At 42.5% G+C, this 17454-nt stretch overlaps 1 protein-coding gene across 1 annotated transcript in view; it reads left to right on the forward strand.

Moving 5' to 3' along the window:
- Positions 1-17454, forward strand: part of PPIL4 (peptidylprolyl isomerase like 4) — a 51900-nt gene that overhangs the window by 14351 nt on the left and 20095 nt on the right. The window contains exons 10-11 of the mRNA XM_002722436.5: positions 9014-9125; positions 13894-13990. Of these exons, the coding sequence (XP_002722482.2) occupies positions 9014-9125; positions 13894-13990 (209 nt within the window). The remainder of the gene's footprint in view (positions 1-9013; positions 9126-13893; positions 13991-17454) is intronic.

The following is a 17454-nucleotide window of genomic DNA, read 5'->3' on the forward strand; positions in this document are numbered from 1 at the left end:
AACAATCTTCACAGGCTATTAATGGATTTTTGTGTGATATATGTAGAGCTATAGTTTAGTAATAGGAGGAGACGTGGACTTTGTTAAGATATAGGGATTCATCCAAGCTATGTCACAGGCCAGCTGTTAAGTGATATTGGGTAGTTTATTTAATCTTTCTTTCTAGGCTTTCCCTTCTCAAAGGTAAAACTTGAGTATTGGATTAGATGGTCCCTTCTGGATCTATAATAATGATGATAGCTTATGTTACTTGAAACTTGAACCCGTTCATTAAGTTAATTTTCCTTCATGTAGTCCTCATAATACTGTAACATAGAAATTATGCTGTCGCTCCCCGACTCGCGGAGGAACGACACTGGACCCTGCGCTGTTCTCTTTCCCTGGTCCTTCCCGGGTTTGCTGCCGGCTCCCCCGCCCCCCCGCCGCGGAGGGGTGGAGGGGTGGCACCCCTGCCACTTCCCCCGCTTCCGCGGAGGAGCGGCACACTGCCGGCCGGCTCTCTCGGGTTGCTCAGATGTTCCTGCTGTATGTTCTCTCTCTCCTCCTTTATAGTCCTTTTCCACCAATCCCAACTCTGCTGGCGTTCTCTCCCCACGCTCTGAGCACGCTGCTCTCCTCCAATCAGGAGCAGGATCAGCTCCTGCAGCTTGTTAGTCGAATTGGTGAGGCAGCTGTGTGGAAGTTGTTTATTCCCTCTCAGCGCCATATGGTGGGAGATCAGATGCACAGAATTAGTCCTAGCAGTTCCAGTAATTTAGTCTAGTCTCGGTTGCTCCCCACACTATGCTCCTTTTCCAAATTAGTAAACTAAGGCACATTGTGGTTAACATGACTTATTCAAACTCATGTACCTAGTAAGTGTCACAGCTGGGATACAAATTTAGATATGTGACACTGTTGAGTTTAGCTACTTTGCAATACTATTTTTTTTTTTAAACCCAACACTAATGATGTGTGCAGTAGCAGGTTGTGGTAAGTTTTAGTTGTTCCAAAGCATTTATTGAATACCTTCTGTGCTTTAGGCACTATGCTAAGTACTAGGGATGCAAGTTACATACTGAAGGATTGAGGAATACAGATACTATATAACAAGTTACACCTAGAAACTGTGTCAGATGTACCAGAAATGATACTTACAAGGTGTTGCTCCCCCTCTTCACGGAGGAACGACACAGGACCCTGCGCTGTTCTTTCGTCTGCTCGGCCCTCCCCGGGTTTGCTGCTGGTTCTTCCTGGGTTGGCTACCGGGTTCCCCCTAGCCACTTTCCCCACTTCCGCGGGGGAGCGGCACACCGCCAGCCGGCTCTCTCGGGGGCTGCTCAGATGTTCCTCAGGTGTTCCTTGTGCATGTTGTCTCTCTCCTCCTTTATAGTCCTCTTCCACCAATCCCAACTCTGCTACCCACACACCGAGTACGCTGCTCTCCTCCAATCAGGAGCAGGTCCTGCTGTTTATTGGTTGAACTGGAGGCAGCTGTGTAGAAGCTGTTTCCTCCTCTCCCAGCGCCATATTGTGGGAGAGCAGATGCATAGAATAAGTCTTAATTCCAGTAACTTAGTCTAGTCCGAGTTGCTCCCAGTTGCTCCCCACACAAGGTACATTGGTACCAGCATAAAGGAGATCTTTAGCAAATATTTATTTATTTTTATTTATTTGAAAGCAGAGTGACAGCAAGAGAACGAGAGGGAGGGAGAGAGAGAATCTTCAATCTGCTGGTTCACTCCCTAATGGCCTTAACAGGGTCTGGGCCTGGATGAAGCCAGGAGCCAGAAATTTCATTCTAGTCTTCCACATGAGTGGCAGGGTCCCAAGTACTTGCACCATCATCCACTGCCTTCCCAGGCACATTAGCATGGAGCAGGATCGGCAACAGAGTAGCTGGAACTGGAACCAGCACTCTAATCGGGGATGCCAGCATAGGAGTTGGCGGCTTGACCTGCTGTTCTACAACATCAACCTCTAAGTGTAAGAGCAAAATACATACGGAAAATGTACAGATCCTAAATGAACAGATTGCTGCTTTTTCTAATATCATAGGTTAATTTTGTGTAATTAAAAAAATTTTTTTGTTTCTTACTTATTTGAGAGAGAGCGTTACAGAGAGGGAGAGACAGAGAGAGGTCTTCCATCTGCTGGTTCACTCCCCAATTGCTGCAACGGCTGGAGCTGGGCTGATCCGAAGCCAGCAGCTAGGAGCTTCTTCCTGGTCTCCTATGTGGGTGCAGGGCAAGCACTTGGGCCACCTTCCACTGTTTTCCCGGGCTATAAGCAGAGAGCTGGATCAGAAGAGGAGCAGCTGGACATGAACCGGCAACCATAGGGGATGCTGGCGCCATAGGCACAGGCTTTGCCTACTATGCCACAGTGCCAACCCCAGTTTTGTCTAATCTTAAACTTTTAAAAAAAAAAAATTTTTTTTTTTGACAGGTAGAGTGGACAATGAGAGAGACAGAGAGAAAGGTCTTCCTTTGCCGTTGGTTCACCCTCCAATGGCCGCCGCGGCTGGCGCACTGTGGCCAGCGCACCGCGCTGATCCGATGGTAGGAGCCAGGTGCTTCTGGTCTCCCATGGGGTGCAGGGCCCAAGTACTTGGGCCATCCTCCACTGCACTCCCAGGCCACTCTGGCCTGGAAGAGGGGCAACTGGGACAGAATCCGGCGCCCCAACTGGGACTAGAACCCGGTGTGCTGGTGCCGCAAGGCGGAGGATTAGCCTAGTGAGCCGTGGTGCCGGCCTAATCTTAAACTTGATTCAAATGGAATATACTGTGTGTTCTTTTATGTCTCGCTTCTTTTGCTCAGTGTTATATTGGTAAGATTTTTTTTTAAAGATTTAAAAAAAAATTTGTTTGAAAGGAAGACTTACAGAGAGGGAGACACAGAGATCTTCCATCCACTGGTTCACTCTCCAGATGGCTACAATGGTCAGGGCTGGTTGAAGCCAGGAGCTTCTTCCAGATCCCCATTGTGGGTGCAGGGGACCAAGTTCTTGAGCTGTGTTTTGCTGCTTTTTCCCTGGCCATTTGCAGGGAGCTGGATTGGAAGTAAAGTAGCCAGGACTTCATCCGGTGCCCATTTGGGATACTGGTGTTGCAGGTGGCAGCTCTGTTTCGCTACAATGCTAGCCCCTTATTTGTATGATATGTACATGTTACTGTATGTACCTTTTAACAGTACTTTTAGTTAATTTTCACTAGTGTATAGTATTTCATTGTATGTATGTGAAACAGTTTAAGTTACATTCTGCTGTTAGTATACACTTGAGCCCTTTGAAATTTTTGTGTTATGAATGGTGCCTACTATAAACAGTTTCTGTACATGTCTTTTGGTGTATATAAATAAGCATACATTTCTGTTGAATATCTAGAAGTGTATTGCTGAGTCATAAGTATAGAGGCAGTCACTGTGATGCAGAGGGTTAAGCTGCTTCTTGGGATGCCCACATCCCATATCAGGCTGCTGGTTCAAGTTCTGGCTATCTGCTTCCAGCAAGCAACAAATGATAGCTCAAGTATTTGAGTCACTGCTACCCCTGTGGGAGACCTAGATGGAATTCCTGGCTCCTGGCTTCTGCCTGGCCCAGCCCTGGCTATTGTGGACATTTGGGGAGTGAACCAAAGGATGGAAGATCAATTTCTCTCTTTCACTCTGCCTTTCAAAGGAATAAAGAAATTTTTTAAAAAAATAAGATGGGTGTAACTTTGATAATTCTACTCATTTTTCCAAAATGATATACTGATTTTATTTTCATTAGTAGTGTGTGGCAGTTCCTTTTCTGTATCTTTACTGACTCTTGGTAGAGTTGATCTTTTAAATTTGTCCATTCTGTTTTGTGTGTAATGGTATCTTACCAGGGTTTTATTTTACATTTCTGATCCTTTTGCATATGTTTATTACCATTTGTTTTATGAAGTACCTGTTCAAGATTTGCGCATTTAAAAATTGTGTATTTATTTATTTGTAAGGCAAAGTGATCAAGAGAGAAACACAGAGAGATCTTGCATCTGCTGGTTCACTCCCCAGATGCCTGCAATAGCCAGAGCTAAGCCAGGCTGAAGCCAGGAGCAGTAACAACATCTGGTCTCCCATGTGAGTGGCAGGTGCCCAAGTATTTGGGCTATTATTTGCCACCTCCCAGGCATGTTAGCAGGAGGCTGCATCAGAAGCATGGAACAGCTGGAACTTGAACTGGGCTCTGACATAGGATGCAGGCATCCTCAGTGGTGGCTAAACCCACTGTACCATAGCACCTACCCCTGTCTGCTTCCTTTTTATTGACTTGTGGGAATTTTTTCTAGTGTTTGGATGCAAGCTGTGCTTTGGTTTTATGTGATGCAAATTTCTTCTGCTCTGAGGATTACCTTTTCTCCTTTTTATTGGTGGCTTTTGGTAAACAGAAGTTTTTCATTTTAATTTAGTTCAACTCATCAGTATTTTCCTTCTTTTTTATGGCCTGCTTAAAAATCTCCAAACTTATGAATATATTCTGTGCTATTTGTAGAAGCTTTGATGTGAGGTTATGTTTCTGATTTGTAATTTGATTTTTGTGTAGTATATTAAATTCCATTTTTCTTACATTGAATAGCCAAGTGACTGTCTGGGGCAGTTGCTCTGGGGCAGGTCTTGTGGACAACAAGTTTAGCTGCTGCTTGTGACAAATCCTGTACTGGAGTGCCAGTTTGAGTCCTTGCTGTTCCACTTCTGATCCAACTTCTCTCTAATGCATCTGGGAAGGCAGCTGATGATGGCCAAAGTAGTTGGATCCCTGCCACCCATGTGGTAGACCTGGATGGAGTTTCTGGCTCCTGGCTTTGGCTTGGCCTAGCCCTGCTATCGTGGCCATTTAGGGAGTAAACCTGGATGGAAGATATCTCACTGTCACTCTGCCTTTCAAATAAGAAATCTTTTAAAAAGCAAAAATAAAAAAATTGTCTTCTTTCTACAGTTCTGCAGTCCCATGTTTGTTACAAATCAGGTGTCCATCATGTATATATAAAGTCTGTTTATAAATGTGGTACTGTTGCAGTGGTCTTTTTGTCTCTTCTTATGCTATAATTACATTATGTTAATTGTTACAAGTTTATAATGTCTGATACTTGTAACATGGATTTGCCAACTTTGTTGTTCTTGAAGATTATCTTGGCTATTTTTGCCCTTTACATTTTCAAATTAATTTCTCAGTGAAGTTTTTTTTTGTTTTGTTTTGTTTTGTTTTTTAATTTTCATTTTATTTGAGAGGCAGAGCGAAATCTTCCATCCGCTGGTTCACTCCCTGAATTTCCACAACAGCTGGGACTGGACTAGGCCAAAGCCAGGAGCCTGGAGTACAATCTAGGTTTCCCACATGGGTGGCAGGGAACCAGGTAATTACCAGGTAATTGAGTCATCATCTGCTGTCTCCCAGGGTGCTCATTAGCAGGGAAGAGGAACCAGGACTTAAACCAGATACTGATACAGGATATGGGCATCCCAAGCAGTATTTTAACCGTGACACCAAATTGCTGCACCAAAGAGATTCTGTAACTGTTGTTTGGATATAAATCAGTTGAGTACATTAAGCTGCTATCTTTGTGAAAAACGATATGAGAGATTTCTCTTTGGGAAAAGGGACGGTGATGGAATGATGTGCACCCCATGTAAACAGATTTATCAGACATTCACTGATAAAGTGCCACATGGCAGATGATACTCTGAATGATGTAGATGTAAGATGAATAAATCTTTGTATCTTCATGAACTTTATAACCCATTTAATTCTTTTTTTTTTTTAACCTTTATTTAGTAAATATAAATTTCCAAAGTACAGTTTATGGATTACATTGGCTTCCCCCTCCCATAACTTCCCTCCCACTCGCACTCCTCCCATCTCCCACTCCCTCTCCCATTCCATTCACATAATCCATTTAATTCTTAGCACATATGTAAATGATTATATCTAGCTTTTTTTTTAATCTCTGTTTTTTTGTGTCCAGTAAGTTGTAGGCAGACGAAAAGAGTAAGTTTCAGAAAAATCGATCAATACCAGACTGGAATGTGTCACTTTAGTTTTCAGAAACAGAGATATCTTAGAATTTATATAACATTTTCCTGATGTTAGTGATATTGAGCATTTTTTCGTATATTAGTCATTTCAATTTCCTTCTTTTGAAATGTCTGTTCAGGTCCTTAGCCCATTTTTAGATTTTATTTTTTTTCCTTCTCTTTAATGATTTTTAGTTTTATTTATTTATTTGAGAGGCAGGAAGACAGCAGGTTCCTCTTTCTGGCTCACCCCAGGTGCCTGCAATGAGCTGGGGCTGGGCTGAGGGCAGGAGCCAGGACCCCATCAGGATCTCCTGTGTGGTTTTCAGGGACCCACCTAGGGCGAGCATTAGCAGGAAGCTGGAATCAGCAGTGGAGCCGAGACTTAAATCCAGGCATTTCAATATGGGATGCAGGTGTTACAACTGATGTTTTAACTTGTAGGCCACAAACCTGCCCCCTCTTTGCATATTTCTTAACTCCAGGTAGAATGGCTATTGTCAAAGTGACAAAAAAAATAGGTACCAGTGCTGTGGTATAGCCAATATAGTCTCCGCCTGTGATACCAGCATCCCATATGGGCGCCAGTTTAAGACCTGATTGCTCCACTTTCAATCCAACTCCCTGCTAATGTGCCTGGGAAAGCAGTGAAAAATGGCCCAAGTGCCTGATCTCTTGCACCCATGTGGGAGACCTGAAGAAGCTTCTGGCTCCTGGTTTCAGATTGGCCCAGCTCTGGCCATTGTGACAATTTTGGGAGTGAACCAGTGGATGGAAAATCTCTCTGTATCTTCCTCTCTCTCTATAACTCTGCCTTTCAAGTAAATAAATGCACCTTTTTTTAATAATTGACAAAAAATAACATGCTGACAATGATGTGGAGAAAAGGGAACTCTTAGATACTATTGGGTCTTCAAAATATTGTTAATAGACCTATATGTATGACTCAGCCATCCTAATTCTGGTATATATCTGAAGAAAATGAAATCAGCATGTGAAAGCCATCCTTGCACCACCATGTTTATTGTGGCCCAGTTCACAATAACCAAGATATGGAAAAGACGATGGATTAATGGATAAAGAAAACATGGTGTGTATAGGTTATAGATACAAATATAAAATGGAGTATTATTCAGCCATAAAAATAATGAAATCTTGATTTTGCAGCAAACTGGATGAGCTGGAGGTTAAGTGAAATAAGCCAGAGAAAGACAAATACTGTTTTCTCTTGCACATGTGGAAATTTAAAGAAGTTGTTGATCTGAATTTAAAATGATGATTATTAGAGGCTGAGAAGGGTAGGAGGAAGGGTACTAAAACACAGCCAGATAGAAGTAACAAGCTCTAGTGTTTCACACACAGCACAGTGGGGTGACTGTAGCTCACTGGCTAGGTAAGAGATACTGGATAAACGACCAAAGAGAGTTGCTGGTAGGTTCCTAATCCAGAGTAGATAAGTAAATACAAAGGCTAATTGCCTAGTTTGATCAGTTTATAGTATGTGTATGTGTTGAAATATTGTACAATACCCTGTAAAAAATTTGCGAGTATTACATGTTAATAAAAAAAATCTTTTTAAAGGAACAGGCATTTGGCCTAGCAATACCTGTATCCCATATCAGAGTGTCAGGGTTCAATTCTTGACACTGGCACCTGATTCCAGCATATAGTAGCTGTAGACTCTGAGGGGCAGCAAGTGATGACTTAAGTAGTTAGGTCCTTGCCACCTTGTGGGAAACCTGGATTGAGTTTCTGGTTTCCAGCTTTAGTCCAACTCAGTCCTGGCTTTTGGGGACATTTAGGGATTGAACCAAGAGATGGGAGCTCTCTCTCTTGTTTTCCTGCTTTCTATTGGTTTCTCTCTGCCTCTTGAATAAATTTAAAGAAAAATTAACATATACACATACACATATACATTCACAAAAAGGAATTTATGAAGTTTCTCACTGGAAGGGTATTTGCATAGCAAAGAATTTAGTGTCACAGGCCCACACCCATTATGCACAATGGTTGTGCTTCCTGATTTCAAATTTTACAGAATTTTTGGGGGAGAGATTCATTTTATTTATTTGAAAGGCAGAGTGACAAGAGAAAGGGAGAGACAAAGAAAGAAATCTTCCATCTACTGGTTCACTCCTCAAATGGCTGCAATGACCAGGGCTGGGGCACACCGAAGCCAGGAGCCTGGAATTCCATCTGGGTCTGTCACTTGGGTGACACGGGCCCAGGTACTTTGGCTATCTGCTGCTTTCCCAGGAGCATGAGCAGGGATCTGGATCAGAAGCAGAGCAGCCAGAACTCAATGCAAACGGTTGGTCTGATACGGGATGCTGGTATTGTGAGCAGTGACTTAACCTGCTCCACCTAGTCTTGGGTCCAGAATTTTTCAGAATTTAAAAAGATAGTATTTTGTATGTTGATATGTGTATGTAATCTACACATTATATCTAAAAACTATTTAATACTCCTGGTTCAGCATTCTCTAATCAGTCACACAAATATTTCTGCAGTGAAATGAATGAGTGAATATTCATGCATGGTGGGGGGAGGCCATAGCTTCCCATTAGGTCAGGTATTGCTGCCAAATTGATTTTGATACCAGATTTATGAAAACTGCTTTCATTCTTCAGGATATTTTTAGGTTCTAAGTTAAAAGAACTGTGGACTCACATCATGCAGTCAGTGTGTATGTCTGCTGCCTTCAGACTGACCTGATTCAGAATCCTGCCTATGACTCTTGTCAACTTTGTGACCTTCAGCAACTTAGACAACTCTCAATATTTTTCTCATTGACAAAATAGAAATAATAATAAATAGTAGCGCATAGGATTGTTACCAGGGTTAATTGAGATAATAGATATGAAGCATTTAACAGCATGTGATGTATAAATAAATATTAATTTTAGTAACAGTAATACTTTTTTTCCTGTATTCTAGCTTATAGAAATCTTTTTCATAAAGATTTATGCATGAGTTTTTATCATTACTATCAGGAAGAAGATTGTGAGAAAGCGTTCTTTAAAATGGACAATGTACTTATAGATGACAGAAGAATACACGTGGATTTTAGCCAGTCTGTTGCAAAGGTTAAGTGGAAAGGAAAGGGTATGTTGGTTTATATTCCCTTATTGCAGTTCTGCTTTGTATTCTTGTGTATGTAGCCTTTACTTGGTGCTATTAATTAGGAGAAATGTTAATTGATGTAATTCCTGACACTGATGGTTTTACAAAGCTGCTATCTGAAATCTAAGGTAGGGGGAGTGTGTATGTTGTATATTTTAAGCAGATGAAAAATATTTGTTACATAATTTATTCACTGCAGAAGTAAAGTTTTTCCAAAGTAATTACTATGACTTTATGGCTTTTTAAAAAAGTTTTTGTTTTGTATGTCATATGGTACATTCCAAAACTATTGAACCAGTTCTACTAATGAACACTCAGGTGTTTTTAATCTTTTACTCTTTGTGTCCTTTGTACCTAATGCTATGTAATATGCCTGTATTTATGATAATTCCTACAATTGCATATATGATTGTCAAATTCCTGGTAGTGACATGCCAAAAAGTTAAATTTGTGATGCAGTTTTTTTTTTTTTTTTTTTTTTTTTGCAGTGTTTTTAAAAGGTTTTACATCACATGTAACGCTGAATTTTATCAGGAATTTTATGATCACTTTCTTCCCCTATAATGCTTTTGTTTATTTTCCGTGATTTTAATTTATATAATAACACTTTTATTTCTGTGTTTTTGTTTAATTATAAACAGTGTGAGGGAGACAGAGATAATGAGAGAAAGATTGATTTACTGATTCACTCCCCAAATGTCTGCAATAGCTGGGGTTGGGCCATGCCAAAGTCAAGAATTTGGAACTCAGTCTGGGCCTCTTAGATGAGAGGCATAGACCCATGTACTTGAGCTGTTACCTGCTACCTTCCAGGGTGTGCATGAGCAAGAAACCAGAATCAAGCAGAGCTGGGACTGCCACCTGGGCACTCCAGTATGAAATATGGCATCCCCAGTGGCTTTTTTTTTTTTTTTTTTTAAGATTTATTTTTTTGAGAGGCAGAGTTACAGAGAGAGGGAGAGACACAGAGAGGTCTTCCATCCTCTGGTTCATTCCCCAAATGGCTGCAGTGCCTGGAGCTGGGCTGATCCAGAGCCAGGAACCTCTTCTGGGTATCCCACTTGGGTATAGGGGCCTAAGCACTTGGGCCATCTTCCATTGCTTTCCCAGGCCATAAATAGAGAGCTGGATCAGAAGAGGAGCAGTGGGACATGAACCTATGCCCACATGGGATGTTAGTGCTGTTGTAGGCAGGCAGAGCCACAGTGCTGGCCCCCACTCCCCACTGGCATCTTAACTGCTAGGCTTCCTCCTGCCTTCTAATAAGATAACAGAGAATACTGGCAGTGATGTATTGAATTGTTTCATAGATTATGTTATTTTATGGGAATATAGGGAAAGAAATTATTAATGACTGGCGCAGACAGATACAGAAGGTCTTCTAGGAGTGATCTCCAGTAGAAGAGAGCACATTGGATTGAGATTCTACCTACTATTAGTTTCTCCCATGAAACCATCCTGGCAGTCAGAACCCATGACTAGTTTTGTTTGTTTTTGTTTGTTTGTTTGTTTGTTTTTTTGACAGGCAGAGTTAGACAATGAGAGAGAGAGACAGAGAGAAAGGTCTTCCTTCTGTTGGTTCACCCCCCAAATAGCCGTTCTGGCCAGCGCGCTGCGCCAATCTGAAGCCAGAAGCCAGGTGCTTCTCCTGGTCTCCCATGCGGATGCAGGGCCCAAGCACTTGGGCCATCCACCACTGCCTTCCCAGGCCACAGCAGAGAGCTAGACTGGAAGAGGAGCAACCGGGACAGAACCGGCGCCCCAACTGGGACTAGAACCGGGTGTGCCGGCGCCGCTAGGCGGAGGATTAGCCTATTGAGCCGCGGCACCAGCCTTAAGTGAATTTTTTAAAGATCTATTTATTTATTTTGAAAGTCAGAGTTACAGAGAGAAACAAATCTTCCATCTGCTGGTTTACTTGCCAAATGGCTGCAATGGCCAATGCTGGGTCAGGCAGAAGCCAGGAAACAGGAGCTTCATGTAGGTTTCCCAGACACTTGGACCATCTTGTACTTTTCCCATGCCATTAGTAGGGAGGTGTATTGGCAGTGTAGTAGCTGTGACGTGAACTGGTGCCCATTTGGGATGCTGGTATCGCAGGTGTTGGCTTAACTGACTGTGCCGTAATGCTGGTCCCCTCTTCTTTTTTTAATTTTGTAATTTTTTTATAAAGATTTTTATTTATTTATTTGAGAGGCAGAGAGACAGAGAGAAAGGTCTTCCATTCACTGGTTCACTCCCCAGATGGCCGCAGTGGCAGGAGCTGAGTTGAGCTGAGCTGATCCGAGGCCAGGGGCCCAGAGACCTGGGCCATCTTCTACTGCTTTCCCAGACCATAGCAGAGAGCTGGATTGGAAGAGGAGCAGCCAGGACTTGAACTGGTGCCCATATGGGATTCTTATGCCCCAGGCGGAGGCCTAGACCACTATGCCACAGAGCCAGCCCTGGCCCCTCTTTTTAAAAATATATTTATTTGTTATTTATTTGAAAGGCAGAGAGAAAAAGACAGGCAGAGGCAGTGATCTTTCATTTACTGGTTTGTTTTCAGCTTTCAGTTTACACACGAAGGCAGTGAGTTGCAGAGGAGTGAAGCATCTAACCTAGGACCTGCCAGTAGTCTATTTGAATGTATAGTCTCCCACTTCAGTCAGTGGCCTTTCTATTGTACCATTTCTGCCTCATCCATAGGGAACACGTGCTGTCAGGCTCATGGCACATCATTTTCCAGTGATAAAATGATGCATGGCCAGCGCTGTGGCGCAGCGGGTTAATGCCCTGGCTTGAAGTGCTGGCATCCCATATGGGCGCCAGTTCAAGACCCAGCTGCTCCACTTCTGACCCAGCTCTCTGCTATGGCCTGGGAAAGCAGTAGAGGATGGCCCAAATCCTTGGGCCCCTGCATCCAAGTAGGAGACCCAGAAGAAACTCCTGGTTCCTGGCTTCAGCTTGGTGCAGCTGTGGCTTTTGCCCCCAACTGGGGAATGAATCACTGGATGGAAGACCTTTCTCTCTCTCTGCCTCTCCTCTCTCTGTGTAACTCTGACTTTCAAATAAATAAATCTTTCAAAAAAAGAAATGATCCTTGCTTGTTACTGTCATCAGTTACTTTATGTCTTGAAGTAGTCTCTTCAGCATTTATATGAAAACTGCTGCCTCTGGAATTGTCCAGTGGGTTCATCTTTTTTTTTTTTTTTTTTTTTAAAGATTTATTTATTTATTTTAAGGTCAGAGAGAGAATGAGAGGCAGATAGAGAGAGAGAGAGAGAGAGAAGTCTTACATCCACTGGTTCGCTCCCCAGTTGGCTGCAATCTGAAGCCAGGAGCCAGAAGCTTCTTCCGGGTCTCCCATGCAGGTGTAGGGGCCCAAAGACTTGAACCATCTTCTACTGCTTTCCCAGGCCATAGCAGAGAGCTGGATTGGAAGTGGAGCAGCTGAGACTCGAATTGGTGCCCGTAGAAGATGCCGGCACTGCAGGTGGTGGCTTTACCCACTATGCCACACCATCTGCCCCTTTAGGTTCATCTTATCTTTAATAGTTAACCCTCTTTTTTCATTCCTTTTTCTTTCTTCTTTAAAAACCTGACATTTAGGGTCTATTAGGATTGATAAGCAGAGAATCTCTCTGTGTACCTTCAGTTCGCTTTACTTGTACCCTAATCCAGGACCCTTCAGTAGGAAAAGTTCCCACAGGAGTCATTCTAGTGGTAGCGGAGTGCAGTAGGAAAGGCAGACAGCAGCTCTGGTCCATGGAAGAAGTATTACCCTCATCTGGCAGGAGAGCAGACTGGAGAGCAGAGGGACTGTACAGTGCCCTGCCTTTTGGCTCTGCATGATTGGCTAGTGAGGATGTAACACTAGTCCTGTTTTCTGGAAGGTACTGGTAATTACAGTTTGGGCACATGGAAGGGATGTAACTGCCAATAAGCCAGGATTTCAAAGCAGAGACAGTTTGTCTTTGGTACTGTCACCAACTCCTCTCTACATGCATCTGCAGTCTCCTATCTGCATGGTGCTCTGGTGAGAGAATGTCAGAGTCTATAGAGCCTCACATCTGGGGCCAGCCCTGTGGTGTAGTAGGACAAGCCTCTGCCTGCAGAGCTGGTATCCCACATAGGTGCCGGCTCATGTTCTGGCTGCTCCTCTTCCAATCCAGCTCTCTACTTATGGCCTGGGAAAGCAGTGAAAGATGGCCCAAGTGCTTGGGCCCCTGTGCCCACATGGGAGACTGGCAGAAGCTCCTGGCTCCTGGCCGTGGATCGGCTCAGCTCTAGCCATTACGGCCATTTGGGGAGTGAACCAAAGGATGGAAGACCTTTTTCTCTGTCTCTCCCTCTCTCTGTAACTCTGTCTCAAATAAATAAAATCTTTAGAAAAAAAAAAAAAAAAAGCCTCACTTCTCCCAAACTTGGAAGTCTTTGAGGTTTCAAACTCAGTTCCCAAATCTTCAATATTTCCACTGAACTTAGTGTTATCATGGACATAATAGCTGTACTCATACTGAATTATGTGCATGTAATTTATTTTAAAGTTTGCTGTTGTAATATTCATATGTATCATTAGATGGCAGCATAAGGCTACCTAACAAAACGTGTATCTGACTTAAGTTAAAATTGTCATAGAGATTGAATTACTATGATTCTTGTGTTCTCCTCTTACCTTTTTTGTCTCTTGATACATACAATTTATAAAGGAGTTCATCTTTTATAAAATACTTACTGTTCTTAACTTTTCTTTCTCTTTTCTTATTAGGTGGGAAATACACTAAGAGTGATTTCAAGGAGTATGAAAAGGAACAGGATAAACGCTCTAATTTGGTCCTGAAAGATAAAGTAAAACCCAAACAGGAGTATCCTTAACAAGAATCTGTCAGTGTGTTTCAAGCATCCACTGTGCGTTGAGCGCCATGTAACGGGCCCTGGGAGACAAGGTTCTGGTCCAGGTTATGATCATTTCTTTTCAGCATCTTACATATGCTTTGCTCTGTCATTATACTCTATTATATGGAGAGAGTTAGGGTTGAAGGAAATAGTAAGCCTAATTCCTTTACATTCCTACTGTTGTTAAGTGCTTTCCTGCTTATATTTTCAGAAGACCTAAAGGTAAGATTTACATTTTCTTTAGATAATTGTAATGTTTTAATTCTTCATAATCAAAAATATAACCAAGCTAAATCATTTGTGCTTACCATTCTCTTATGTTTAACTTTCTTATCTAGATAATAATATACTATAGTTTTTGTGTTACAAGATAAGGTTGCTTTTTTCTATATGAGATATAATATACTGTCACTTTAGCAAGTATTGGACTCCTAAGAGCTGACTTTTATAGGATTTAAGAGAAGTCCATTGATTTGACCATTTAATTCAATTTCTTCCAAGATTTAGGTTGAGACAAGTAAAAAGCAGTGAAACATACTGCTCCTATTATGTCATTTTAATTTGTTCACTGATTTTCCCCGTTATAAATTGATCACTCCTCACATTGCTAAGGTTATTTCTTTTGTGATTCTTTCTGGTAAATGGCATCATTGTTTCCTAATTTCTGGTGGTGTTTCAGTGATTCTCTTTCCCATGCTGTGTAGACATTTCTCCTTCAGGTATTCATCAAGAGAAGATGAGTATCAGTTTGACCTCTTACGTGTTGTAAAATGTGTTGACTGTCTGCAATGCCTGGAGCATTACAAGGTCTTAGAGCTTGACAAAGCCTGCAGGAGACTGACTAAAGCGGCACAGGAGAGGCTTTCCTACCCAGGCAGGCCAAACCAGAGGCTGAGATAGGATCTGAAAAGGCCAGTGTAGGAGGGCAGGTGATGCAAAGTTCAAACTCGTGACAGTGTAGATAGGGTAACTTGAGGTTTATTTACCATATCTTTGAAACTAAGTTTAGGTTAGCCTCTCATAATTCCCCTTCTGGAAGAAGGGGAACATGTAGGATAACTAAAGTAGAGGAGAGCTGCCAAGCACATAGGAAAGCTACATTTTCCCTGAAGGGGTGGTTCAGTTGAAAAGAAGGACTACTCAGTGTTAAAGTGCCCTGGATTCAAGGAGATAGATTCATACTGAGAGTGAAGAGGAAAATAGGCATGTTTGAGAATAGATCTCCCTGGTAGTCTTTACTAGAACTTTCTGCAATGATGGAAATGTACTTACTACATCCCCACTGTCCTGGGTGACTTCTAAGCATGTGTGGCTTTTTTTTTTTTTTTTTTTTTAGATTTATTTTATTTATTTGAAAGACAGAGTTAGAGAGAGAGAGAGAGGGAGAGAGGAAGAGGGAGGGGGGTCTTCCATCTGCTGGTTCACTCCCCAGATGGCTATAAAGGCCGGAGCTGCGCTGATCCGAAGTCAGGAGCCAGGAGCTTCTTCTGGGTCTCCCTCATGGGTGCAGGGGCCCAAGCACTTGGGCCATCCTCCACTACTGTCCCAGGCCATAGCAGAGAGCTGGATGGGAAGAGGAGCAGCCGGTACTAGTACTGGCACCCATATGGGATGCCGGCGCTTCATGCCAGGACTTTAACCCACTGTGCCACAGTGCTGGCCCTGGCTGCTTTTGAAATGTTTAATTTTTCTTTTTTAAGATTTATGGTATTTATTTGAAAGACAAAGCTACAGAGATTGGTAGAGACAGAGAGAGAGAGAGAGGTGTTCCATCCATTGGTTTACTCCCCAAATGGCCACAGTGGCTGGAGCTGAGCCGATCTGAAACCAGGAGCCAGGAGTTTCTTCCTGGTCTCCCATGTGGGTGCAGGGGCCCAAGGACTTGAGCCATCCTCTGCTGCTTTCCCAGGTGCATTAGCAGGGAGCTGGATCAGAAATGGAGCAGCTGGGACTTCAACTGGTGCCCATGTGAGATGACGGCACTGCAGGCTAGGGCTTTTAACTCGCTATGCTACAACACTGGCCCAAAAGTGTTTAATTTTTAAAAATTTGTTTTAAATGTATTTTATTTGACAGGTAGAAGCAGAGACCTCCCATCAACTGGTTCCCTTCTCAAATGCCCTCAACAGCTAGGCTGAAGCCAGGAGCTGGAAACTCAATGTGGATCTCCCACGTGGGTGCCAGAGAGCCAATTAATTGAGACATTACTGGGTTACATTAGCATGAAGATAGAATCAGGAGTGGAGCTGGGACTTGAACCCAGGCACTCTGATACAGGATGCAGGTGTCTCAACAGACAGCTTAGACCAAATGCCCATCCCACCTGTGACTGTCAAGCATTTGAGATGGACTGAGGAACTGAATTTAAAATTTTGTTTATTTCAGTTAAACAACCACTTAGCCTAGTCGTGAACAAGGCTGCTTCTAGGCTTTTGGAGTTGATGTAGAAGACAGACATGTTCTGGTGCCAAACCATTGTGAATAACTCTTACTGATTAACAGGATATTAAACTTGAAAGAGAAACTTCATGCATGCGACCCAGTAAGACAGTTTTTAAGTCCTTAGTATTTGATAGGTTTCATTTTAGTGAGGTATTTATGATTTTAGGTGAATAGTAGAGGGATGGAACACATATTTATAATAGGTAAGATGCACACTTTCTTATGTTCATATTATATATTGTTACTTTGTTACATACAGCGAGGGAAGGGGGGGGTATAGAGGGTAATCTAAGTGCAGATACGTTGCCTTAAGTCAGTTAAAAGGGCCTGGCAGGTATACTTTATGTGCCGTGAGAGAAAGAATAATTACTGTAAATGTGAATTTAAAAAAGGATCAAAAGTGGAAGTAAGAGAAGGAAGTTTAACTGGCCCGACTAGATCTAGGGAAGGAAATTGCAGGAACAAAGCTGAGATCATACATTCGTATTTTGTGTGAAGGATTTTGGAGGAATTTGACATCTTCTGAAAGTGTTGACTGTATTGGTCAGTAGAAGATAGATAAGCATGGAAGGTGGTACAATAACCAACAGGTATTTGCATATGCAGTTCAGCAGTGAAAGATGCTCGGTTCCTGCCCACATGGCGCTTTTATTCCTCGAGAGAGGGAAGGACAAATGTTGAATAGTCACCATTAATTAAGTATTTCTAGAGTACTACAAAGAAGTACATTTGTGGGACGTAGGAGTTACAATAGGGGTTAAGAGTTAGGAAATACGCTCATATAGCACTAATAGAAGTGATATTAAAGCTGCAGTTCAAATATGGGGGGGGAGAAGGTGGCTGAGGTTGGAAGCTATTTTTTTTTTTTTGACAGGCAGAGTTAGAGAGACAGAAAGAAAGGTCTTCCTTTGTTGGTTCACCTCCAAAATGGCCGCCACAGCCGGGACACTGCACCGATCTGAAGCCAGGAGCCAGGTGCCCCCTCCTGGTC

Source organism: Oryctolagus cuniculus, chromosome 5 (assembly GCF_964237555.1).
Source record: "Oryctolagus cuniculus chromosome 5, mOryCun1.1, whole genome shotgun sequence".
NCBI classification, from domain to species: Eukaryota; Metazoa; Chordata; class Mammalia; order Lagomorpha; family Leporidae; genus Oryctolagus; species Oryctolagus cuniculus.